At 41.5% G+C, this 12,247-nt stretch overlaps 1 protein-coding gene across 2 annotated transcripts in view; it reads right to left on the reverse strand.

The window, feature by feature from the left end:
• Positions 1-284: 284 nt before the first annotated feature.
• ppm1e (protein phosphatase, Mg2+/Mn2+ dependent, 1E) overlaps positions 285-12,247 on the reverse strand; it is a 41,858-nt gene continuing 29,895 nt past the window's right edge. For both annotated transcript variants that reach the window (XM_020640518.3, XM_029278594.2), the window contains 5 exons: positions 10,920-11,119; positions 10,357-10,545; positions 8,713-8,856; positions 8,378-8,471; positions 285-8,277 (listed from right to left, as the gene is read on the reverse strand). In XM_020640518.3, coding sequence (XP_020496174.1) covers positions 7,346-8,277; positions 8,378-8,471; positions 8,713-8,856; positions 10,357-10,545; positions 10,920-11,119 — 1,559 coding nt within the window. In that variant the 3' untranslated portion in view covers positions 285-7,345. The remainder of the gene's footprint in view (positions 8,278-8,377; positions 8,472-8,712; positions 8,857-10,356; positions 10,546-10,919; positions 11,120-12,247) is intronic.

Here is a 12,247-nt window from a genome sequence, read left to right on the forward strand (position 1 = left end):
GATGAAAGATACAACAGAAAACTCAAAAGTACTTGGTCTTTTTTTCGATTCTCAGATTTTTTTTAAATTTTCAAAATCCCTGCATAAGTCGGAGCTCCAGTTTAGCCAACCCAGAAAAAAAAATGTAATGAAAATGTGATATTTTGAAACTAGAACAGGTTTAACGACCATAATAGCGAAATACATTCTTAGTACATATATTGGTAAGATGGAGTTGTTTTGTTTTAAGATGCAGCGACTTCACCTGAAGGGGGGAAAAACAAAAGACAAGGCAACATCCGACAACTTGTTCTAATCTTTATATACATGATAATTAGTCACCAGTTACATTACACATATTTATATACTACAGGAACACAGATATTACAGGTACTCAACGAGTGTTTTACTGTTTTTTTTGTCCGTTTTTTTTGTTACCTAACCTGCATGTTGAAGAAGAGCCAATCGTGGGGTTTGTCTTTTTGTCCTGTGTACATTTGAACTAATGTGAGCCGATCGTTTCAAATGTTACAAACCTGCTGAGGAATGCAGAGAGAACTGAAATGTCCTGCCTCTTATCACAAGTCTGCTTTATTGAAAAGAAGACAGCGTCTCATTCATTTTCCCTGGATGTGAAGATCATTCGGCATTTGAACAAAAAAAAAAATGTGTGTCTGAAGTGAACCTTACCACAGGCAGCACATTACCACTCCTAATCTAATCCTCTATGGGAGAGGTGGATGAGACGCTGACTTCAGGACCTCATTATTGATGCTCTGTGACCTTTCAAGTATGGCTGACAGAACAACTATTTTCATTGCATCCTCCAGCAGAAGACAAACCCTCAGAGAGTCTTTTAATATAACGTCATTATTGCTTACAGAGAGAAAGAAAAAGCTTTTTTTTTGTGTACATAGACACACAGTGCAGATTCATGGAGGGCTCTATAGTTAGACAGTGATTATGGGAGAGCAGAGCTGAACTTCTGCTTTGCTTTCGTCATCAGGGGAGGGAAACATCGGACTCAGAGGAACCTTAAGTGCAAGCAGAGCGTGAGTGAAGGGGGGGGGGACGTGGGTTTCACGAGCTTAGGTAGATGATTTACCACAAAGAATGATGGTAAATATTTTTTTTTTTATTGCTCATACAGTGACAACTTCTAGCGGTTCTGCAATAAGATGAGTAACACTGTATAGAACTATTTCACAGGGATTTGGTGAAAGCAACCCCCATGATGTCACACTCGTCACTGAGCAATGCTGACGACCCGCTGTGACACTACATCCGTGAGGTGACGCGATCGACAGTGAATCACAGAGGACAGAGAGCTACTGCTGCACTCACTGCACAGCTGCTCTCAGGTGTGGACACAAGTACAACATGCTTCAGTCTCTACAGAGCACATCTCTACAGTGTGAAAGCCAACATTTACAAAAAAAAAAAACAATCACAGATCTTGTTATGATGACAAATCGTCAAACTGTAAGAAGAAACACATTTTATTTTTTTTGTCGTCAAACAACCTCAGGGGACATTTATGTCGGTCAGGCCGCCGCTTTGTCCTGATTGAAAAAACTCATCAACTATACTTGATGGATTTGTACCAATTTAAAGATATAATATGCAACATTTTAAACATAAATAAAGCTGATTCCAAATATATCCTAATTAAAAATATCATTGAGTAATGACTTTCTAAAGGAGTGAAGTCAAACTCCCTCTGGGTTTGTTGTTGTCAGCTCTGTGTTCACACTCAGGCTCGCCGTTTGGAGAAGCATAATGACAGAGCGCCATCGCTTTAGTACAACTGAGGGAGAACCAACAGGCCGAAGAGAAGACTTTGTTTGGTCCAAAATACTTGAAAGAAATAAGAATTGTCTTTTGGCTTCATATGAGAAAACATCAGGCGTAGAAACGACAGCACTCAATTGGATCACAGAGTGAGGGGGGCAGTGGAGGAGGGGAAGCTGTGCACTAAGGGGACAGCTTTGTTTTGGTCTGACAGACTGGTGTCAGTGCAAAATCTAATGGATATCAGCTCTGAAAGTCACATATTACACCTTTAAGTCAATCTTCTCTTTGTGTCTAATAAGGGTCAGACTTTATGTTTGACCTAGAGGCTAATCTGTTTTAACCGGATTTTGATTTTGTTGTATTTTTTGTTGGCAGGGAATAGGATGACAACAACTCTCTCCGATGTTAAATTCAGAATCGTTTTACCCTAAAGCATCCATCCCAACATCTCGAGATTTTAAAGTCTGTAAAACAGCAGCATGGTACTTTCAAAGCTTCTCCATAGACCAGATGAACAAAAAGGAGAACCAAAGAAGTCCTGAGATTTACACCACTTGGTCCATCATTGACTTTTGTGGAATTTTTTTTTATGTAAACGAGATAACTTACATAAACAACCTAAGTTGTTTATAACTATGGCTTAAGACTATAAGCAAAGCTTTGTCATTAAAACAAGATCCTGAATGAATTGTCTGTTTCCCTGTGGCATCACTGCTTAAGATTACTATTCTTCATGATCCGTGCTAAAGATCAAATCTGTCATTTACGCCGTTCAGTCACTCGTGTGTTCCTCGTCTCTACGCTAATCCTCTAACATCTGTAGAGTTGGAATGAAAACCTACAAGCTACTGATATCATTTGATTGGCAAAATGTTTTCGTTTTAAGGCTGGTACTGATACACAAAATTAAAATGGAAGCTGCAAATTGGAGGTACAGTATCTTAAGCCGATATTTATGATCTTTATGTTTATTCTCCCCAGATTTGTATTCACATCAGGGCACGAAAGCAGTGTTTAACAGCAGCTAGACCACGATAGGACACTATAACTCTCCAGTGAAAGCCAGACTGGTTCAACACCTTTTATATACTTTAGCAGCTCTTAATGGCAGAGGCAGGGTTAATAGACTGATGCCCCCCAAAGCAGTTCAACAACATCACATCTCCACCTCTTGCTGGTGGGAGATTTGGGACAGTCCAACATCTGACCGTTTAAAGTCATTATCTTCCAACAACCAGGCCTTGTTGAGCATGGATTAAAACCACAGATTTACAAGACAGAATTATTATATGTACACTTCTCCAGCACTCGCTCAACTCACAATAATGACTCATAATATACATACGCTTCCGTGCCTTAGTGAATATATGAAATGACAGTGATTCCATTGTTCTTAATGCTTCATCTTCTTCTGGTATCAACAAGCACTTTTAGAGATAGTGAGGCGTGTTACTTCCACGAATGGATCCAGTGGCTTTAGTTATTCGAGTGTCTCGACGGTAGGCTACATTCCTCTTTGATAGAAGCCCCCGAAATAAAAAGGTAAAATCTCCCAAAGAAAACGCCTCCTCATGTCGACCCACTTCACTGAGTCTCCGAGGACGCTCTGGGACACGGGGTACATTCTGCTCCACTGGCAGTCTGATGCTCTTCACTCGTCGGTCCACAGGATGGTTAACAGGGTGGGCTGAGGTTGGGGGGGGGGGCGTTGATGAGTCTTCATAACTAGTGGGGTGGGGTTTGGAAAGGTTTTGACCTCACACCTCGTGGGTGTTTCATCGGGAAGAGATCAGGGCTGGAGAATGGAGGAATGAATATCAGAACCCAGCCGTAAACATAACTTCTGATATTTGGAAATGTATTGCATCATCAAGACTACATCACTGCATCTCCAACAATGGCATCATCGATGTCATAACGTATAGGAATGTTGGGAACAATTCAAAGGCCTGTTCAGTAAACCCAACCCCCCAAAACAACTGTCCAATTACATTTACAAATGAAGCTAAGCACAGCAGTTATGTAATACTTTAAAAGAATGGTATATAATGAGTTTTGAGGGTCTTTCAAACTCCAAAATACCACATAAAAGGGTAAAAAGGTAAATTTTTTGGTTGAACAGTGTTTGTCTGCTTTAATATAATTCGCAAAAACCCCTCAATTTCCAGCTAACTGGCTAACTGCACTAAGGAGCCAACCAGAATATCATTACTACAATGTTCGTGAAATTCAAGTAGTGTTTAAAAACGCCCCCAAATTAAACTCATCCATAAACTGTGTAGTATTTATCTACAGCATGGAAGCCAATCCTATATCCTAATGTTATCCACTGAAAGGTTAGCTTCTCTGTTCGGATTTGTGAAGTTTACATTTTAGAAACCTCAGCCTAGTGTTTTCTTTGCTGCTTGTCAAAGCAAAAAAAAAAAAAAGCTAACACCATTTGTTTCCTTTAGCTTAGCGTCCAAACTGGGTTATGACAAAGCTGAATCTGTTCTTGTATTTTTCCTTTCCATACCGTGAAGTTTGAAGTACTGATGATAACTAGCTCTACCTTCATTAAAAGACAATGCTACGCCTTCCTCGTCGTCTGTGAATCATTAGCTAGTAAGGATGCTAGCTTTTAAACTAACCTTGATGTTTTGCCTCTGTTGTTCAGCCTTATTTCAAGTATGTAGCATGAACCGTGTATTCAGCATATCTAAGATACGTTAAAAAGGTCATCTTGTTTAAAAATCACAGATCTTTTACCAACTCTTTGAGCTTCGGTCAATCAGCCAGCTAGCTAATTTGATCAAGTATGCTAACGACAGGGGAAATGTGAGGCTACTTTGATGGACATGGTGTGAATAGTTAACACGTCGAAGGTGAAATTCATTTGACGTTTGAGTCCCAAATTTGTCAAAATTTTGTTGCAAACGTGAAATGTGCTGCGCAAGAACGGAATCTAAGATCTGCATAGCAACCGTAAGTGGGCGGGGCTTAGAGAACAGTCATTGAATATTAGATAAACAAAAGAGTAACGGGGTAGCTCAAGAAGTTTCAACACATTGATTGATAAAGGGCAATTGTGTTACTTTAAGAACGTACGTAAAGTGAGGGGACTTTGGGGAATAGGGGTCAGGGGTACTTATGATTCATTTATGTGGCACCGTTGGTTAATAATCATTAAGTATGGTTAGATACAGTAATGTTATTATGTTACACATTCAAAAGTAATGTCTTTTCAAATCAGTCTCACAACGTTAACTAGGATATTTTATCACATACATTAGTAAGAGGATAAATATTTGATTATTACACAGTTGTTATTATAGAAACACTTCATTTGGGACTATCTTCCATATTTGGTGTCGGATTCATTAAACCTATAACTATCAACGTCAAACAGTTTTTTTTATGGCTAGGTGTTTTTAGTGAATGCAGTTTGAGTATAAAGAGGATTTTAAACATTCCTGTGACTTTCTTACATAACTAACACTATCAGCAACGTGTTAGACAACATAACGGGAGCACGCCATTGGAAAATCTGGATCATATCAGTGAAAGATTCAATTATAAAACACTTTGAGGCCATTAGAGCCCGCTTCAGTGGATTACTCTGACAGAGGGTGCTATCATGTGTTTGGTGATGATGGGATGATTTGCTTTGTTTTAGACAGTTGTTGAACCACAACTTTTTTACAGACAGATAATAAGCCTGCTGTTTTACGTCAGGCTTTTGTTTTGTTTTTAATCCCAATAGACAATGATTCTTAAAGGACATTTTTACAATTAATCTAACTCACTTTCTGCAAGAGAAGGTTGGTATCATTTTCATGTAAATAGCTCGTTAGCTTAGCTTAGCACAAAGACTGAAAACAGTCTTTATGCTAAGCTAAACTATCAAGCTCTGCCCAACGGTACTAACGAGAGAGTGTGCGTGAGATCATGAGGGTGTTGTCAATCTCCTCAGCTTACTCTTGGTATAAAACACATTTAAATTAATAATCAAAACTGTCTATTCTAATAAAATTCATGTAATAAATGTCAGAGAGTGATACTAATTTGACCTGACTGAAAACACAATCTAGACTTGTCCTTTATGGAGATATTTAAAAAGAATTGCATACTTAATAATTATATTGTATTTAGGAGGGAGGCTTTGGAAACACATATGTGATGCAATTTACTTGTTTTACTCATCAAGCCTTCTGGAATAAATACCTCTGTTCAGTGAGTTTTAAGACAACTTAAATACACGTGGAATTCCTTCAGTACAGTATGTGGTCAAACTATCAACTATAACAATTTTTAATACCCCTCCTTCCAAACAAAACGTTATTAAGGAGAGTCTCCATCTGGATGCTGGACTACATGATGCATTTATTCAGGTAAGTGACTGCTAATCTTTTATAATCCGATGGTAAGTGCTTTTATCTGAAGACAAATTGTGGCTGTGTAATGGCTGGGGCATTGACTGTATGAGACGGAGAAGAACAGCATGTGCCTTCAGTCTTACAAAAAAACAGGAGCCGACTATTGTTCAGGCCTCCTCCATGAACCTTATTCATCTGTTACCGAAGGATTTGTCAGGGGGCAAAGAAGCAAGCTATAGTCCATTAGCGTTTTATCTAATGCTTGGTCGTTCCACATTCTCACAGCAAGACAAACGATGGTGTGTGTAACCTCACCCTGAACCTGGTCAACATTCAATGCAAGAAAAGAGGGCTGTCCATTTTCTTGGACATGCAGAACATGTATGTAACTGCATTTTTCCAGTGATGATACACACAAGTAGTTTGTGTACTTCTGGTTAAGGGGAGTTTTTGAGGTTTAGTCTGGGACCTTTAACTCCATTAAAAATTCCACCTCTGTGCTGAAACCTCACAAATTACTACCAGTTCTACCCTTTAAACCAAACTTACTAACACTGTTGTGGCTAAAAAGGTGATGCCAAGTTCTAATGTCTAAATGAAAACCATCAAGAAGAGAATAGGCTGTTATTTCACCACATTCAATCATGTTCAGATGTCACATTTGGGTGCAATGTTCAGCGGTCCTGATAGTTTTGTTTCTGCAGATTCTCGAGAGCAACAATTTTGCTCTACAACACCTCTTTGTCTTTCACAAAAACATAATGTGTGTGGAACAACCAAGCATTAGAATGAAACATGGGTTCAGACTGAAATCAACTGAACTTTTTCCTTCCTCTCAACTAAAGATCTTCCGTTGTCCAACAGAGACTCAGTGCTGGAAGTGCAGGTTGATAAATTATGGTCATTACTGAAAACATCGCATCAACCTGCACATTCAGCTCACATGGTCACAATGGAGAGGATGCAGTTTTACACTTTACCTAAAACATTAAGGAGCAGGGCGTGTGTTTAGTGGGCCAGCTTACATTTGGAAACACTTTGGCTTAGGACAGAGAGCATCATTCCTCCAACAGAGAATCAATAATAACGTAAGGACTGCAGGAACGACCTACTATCAAAGAAATATGTGTTGTTGAAGGCAGAGGTTGTCGAGTGGGATGAGGGGCAGGGAGCAGGACTGAAATAATGAAGGGGGTGGTTTGGTCTGGGTCACCTCTTCAGATGGTGGCATTGTTGGGCAGGTGAGGCACTGCCACCCCAGGCCTGCAGTTGGAGTAGCGCTGCATTTGCGGCACTAAGTAGCCAGATGGCAACAGGCCTAACAGCTCCTTGGTTGTGCCTGGCCACCTCCGGCTCCGTCGGCGGCTACCATGATCGGGCCTGTGGCTTTGCCTCACTGCAGGGCCTAACAGCATGGCTGTCTGAGGCCACAGCGGGTCCGTGAAGCTAGACGTGTTGAGCTCATGAAAGGGGATACAGGACCTGTGCCTCAGTGGGCGTTTCCCTCGGTAGATATGGGAGGTTGTGAAGATGTTGGAGCTAAAGAAGGAGCTGAGCTGACGTGAGCTGCTGGTCAGGGAGATGCGGCCCTCCAGAGACGGCCCCAGCAGGCTGAGGCTGGTTCTGTCCGTGAACGAGTCTGTTCGGTCTTCGTAGGCCAGGTCAGCGGGGGCGGAGCACTGCTGCAGGGGCCAGCCGCCGCGATTCTTACCCCCGATGTCCGCAGTGCTGCCTGCCTCACCAGCCTCACGCTCTACCCTGACTGCCTCATCCTCCTCTTCCTCCTCCCCTTCCTGTCCCTCTTCTTCCACCTCAGCCCCCTCCTCCTCCACCTCACCTTCCATCACACCCTCCTCCTCATCTGTGCTGGTGGGGAGTGGGGAGCGCGGGTCCCGTAAGAACACCACTATGACAGTGATGTTATCACTAGAGCCTGCGTCTCGGGCAGACGCCACCAGCTTGTGGGCAACCATGGTGGTGTCCCCGCTGTTCTCCTGGAGGTGATCGCTGACCACCCGCACCGCCTCGTCTGGATTTACTGTGTCCCAGAAGCCATCACAGGCCAGAATGAGGTAGTCCTCTGTACCGTCGAATGGGAAGATACCGTGGTCTGCATCACCACAGATGTAGGGTTTATGCTCCGAGTCACCTGTCAACAGCAGGAACAGGTTATTCTGTGAGATCCTGCTCATACTGTTTACTGTAAGAGAGATATATACTACATCTGGTGGTCTGAGCGTCTAGTTTACCTATTGCTCTGGATACAGACAGACTGCCGTTAACCCTCCATGTGCCAAACCAGATCACACAGCCTCCCAGAGCCTCGATCCTCTGCTTCTCATCCTGCAGACAAACAATTAAGAGAAGTTGGCTGTCACATGCTACAGACAATGTAATACTGCCATTCCCTAAAAACCAGATTAAGTCCCTGACCTGCCTGTGAATGTAAAGTGATAGTACTCTCATGTCTGCTATATATGTACATATGCTGTGTTTGGGTTCACAGGGCTGCAGATGAAATTTCCAGCAAATTCTGAACACAACAGGAAAGGGAAGCAGTAGTGGGCATGTGTAAGAGTGTTACCTCTCGGTCTGGTTTATGTGGTTTCATGAGCTCCACAACTTGTTCTTTTCTGACCAGAATGACCTGCGAGTCTCCCAGCCACGCCACATACAACGTCCGGCCCCGCAGGAACGTCACCACACCGGTCGTGCCACAACGTAGGTGCTGCCAAACACAGTGAAGTAACAGTATTCATAGCATTAGAGTACTACTAAATATTGATTCATTAGGGAAAGAATAAACACAGATAAAACCAACAGGAAGTAGGAACATTAGATGTTGTTTGATGTAAGATTGGTAGCATTAGTAGCAGTGATAATAGATGTAGCATCGGTATTTAGTGACAGCTGTTTTGGTAGTAGCTGTGTAAGTAGCAGTAGGAGTACTGGGAACAACACAGCAGTAATAATGACATGAGTTGTGGTAGTGTTACTTTGTAGTGTGTAGTACGTCAGCAGTAGCAGAAACAGAAACAGTAACAGAGGACGCTGAAGCTGCAATACAAGTTAAACTACAAGTCACAGCAGTAGCAGAAACATCTGTACCGACAGTCCCATATTAGTTACCACTTACTGTACACAAATCAGTACTGTAGCAGTCTGAGCAGTGGTAGTAGTAGTAGTAGCACAAGTAGATGACAGTAGAAATGTAGCAGTATTAGTACTGATGCCCAAGAAATGCTTCTAGCATTATTAGCAGCTTTCAGACCGCTTTTCCATAGTTCTAGGAACTGTTGGAACCCTTCCCCTTTTTTATCGACTCCGCACCACAGGAACTATGAACTATTTTAGGTACTAGAGGAATACTTTAGCTCCTACCTCAGAGTAGTTACTATAGCGGTGTGAATGCAGACAGAAAGAAGTCCCTGTGATGTGTAGTTCTCAGGGAACTCCTTAGTGGATAGTTCCTCTTCAAAAAGTCCCCAGAACTGTTTGATCTGAAAACACCTATGGTAACTATATCATAAAGAACTGTTTAGTTCTGGAGCTTTATCAGCAATAGTGTGACTAATAGTTGCTATAGATAAAGTAGACAGTTCTGTCTTTACCACTATCAAATAACTCATCAAATGATACGATACAATGGACGATGAGATGAACGATAAGAATAGCGATACATGGCCCATGATAACCATAACAACATAATAACGGACAATCCTGTGATAATTGATATATTGTAAGATATTCATATAATAATTCATCATGATATCTGATTATCTGGAGAATATAAAATTACCCTGAAAAAGTAAAGTGCAGGATTTATGGATTTATTTACTGCAATTTGGTGTGAGTTTCTCCTCTTCACAGCTGTTCTGCATTATACCACTGTCTTCTTCTTCTTCTTCTTCTTCTTCCTTTACTCTGCTGTCAACTTCTTCTTCGGTCATTTAATTTCTGCTCACGTCACACTCATTCATTTCATAAGTACCAAAGTGAGGAGTCATAAAGTAGGAACATGGGGAGTCAAATTGGCAGTGAAATCTGCTAAGTGCCAGTTTGTTTTATGAGAGTATCGATATTTGGCACCAGTGATTCGATAATTGTATCACACGAGTCAGGTTGGTGATAAATTGCTGTATTGATATTTTGTCCCGCCCCTATTTACCACCGTCAATAACTATGAATGTGTTTGTTTGTTTGTTTGTTTGTCTGCAGGTGGGGTTACCTCTCTGGAGGCCTTCTTCACAAAACGCTCGTCTGTGACCTTGAACGCTTTGCAGAGCGCCTCGATCGGGTCCTGGTTGAAGGACTCCTGCTTAACTAAGTTGACGTGAAGATGGTTGGCGGCATAAATAGCAGCGTCAACGCCGCCATGGCCGTCAAACACAGCAAAGTAAGCCTGTTCCTCCAGATCCTGAGAGACAGCAACAGTCATGCAGTAACTTCAGCAACACTACAAGAGTAATTCATTTAAAAACTTTGATATATAATATTCAACACATGAACACCAAAGATCTGCAGTTAGTGAAGAAAGCGATGAAAAATGTGAATCCGTCTTAAAACGAGATTTCAATGCATTCCTGAAATAAGAGACTGAAGATAAATAATACAAATTATAATCCACAGATAATCGATGATGCATTCTGAAGGATAAAAGTCAGACATTATTGACCCCACAGGAGTTTACCAGCTGTGGTTTTTACCGTCTATTATCTGTACCACTTACCCTGTTAATGGACGAGGGGGGGGGGGAGCTATCATTGGCTGAGAGGAAAAGTCTGTGTCTACCTGAATGTTGAAGAGGGAGTTGAAGTCGGGGATGATGACGTGCTTGTCCTCCATCTTGCGCCTCATGTTCTTGATGGCGTGTATCGACGTTTCGTAGTACGGCTGTGGGCGGCGGCGGTAGGGCAGATCCTTCAGCCACAGACAGCACATATCAAACAGTCTGTTGAAGACCAGGCGGGCCAGCTTCACAGACTCGATCTCTAACACACACAAACACACAGAATCAGTGTACAGATTAACTAAGTCATAGCAGCACTTTGTAGGTTGCTGCCAATTGTCTATTTAATTGAATGTTTTGTTGTATTTCATACAGCTGCATGCTTTAAAACCGGGACCTGAGTACCTTATTTTGTTCCTTCACATGTTTCTACATGGAAGAATAAAAATAAATCGATAAAATTCACAAATACATTTTTCTATCAACCGACTGATTCATTTGATTATAGTTGAAAATTATAGTTATTTTAAGTTTGATTTCTATTAATTCCACTTTGTCTTCTGTTCATTTGGAAGGTGGTTTTATGGGGTTAACTTTTAGGTTTCAGGAGGAAGAGGATTTTTCTGCTGCGTCAAAAATCAGAAATGTGAAAAGTCCCCTTGCCCGCCATAGTTTTGTCCCTGAGGATTGTAAAACCAACAGGGACGTGTTTTACTTTTCCAGAAAGGCAGATGTCATTAAGAGTAAGTGGAACAGAGGCAAACCCAGAAGTGGCTTCCACTCTCTGTTATAAAAAAACACAAAGAGGTGTGTGTGTGTGTGTGTGTGTGTGTGTGTGTGTGTACATGGGCTTGACCCACTAATGTTCGCTGCAGGATAAAAAGTCTATCCTGCCTTTGTCAACTTCCAATCTCTCACTCTGTTCTCCCAAATATTGTACCTGTGAGGTAGAGACCGACCTGCCTGTCTCATCCCCTCCCTTCATCTTTCACCACAAACACTAAACTTCACCGTGTGTTCACACTGTGCCGCCCCTCCCCCTCTGAATCCTAATGATGTTTCAACACTGTGTGTCTGCGATCAAGGACTACCCATAAGACCTCGAGATATAAAACGAACAGTAGAGTGCAGTGAAGCAACATCAAACAGGATGCGATCAGCTGTTACACAACACAAGACGCTCTTACTTTGAGAGAGAGAGAAAACACAGGGAGGTGCAGAACAGTTTTAGCTTCCATCCAAGTCCATCAAAATTAAAACAGACTGCACAACAGCATGATTTATTCAGCAGGTATTTTTTTTTTTAATTACACCAAACTGAGAAATGCAAGATAACCAAAGATGTTTGTGGTTTAAAAATGGATTCAACAGATGTCATCAGTTCATGATG

Source organism: Labrus bergylta, chromosome 14, assembly GCF_963930695.1.
Source record: "Labrus bergylta chromosome 14, fLabBer1.1, whole genome shotgun sequence".
NCBI lineage: Eukaryota > Metazoa > Chordata > Actinopteri > Labriformes > Labridae > Labrus > Labrus bergylta.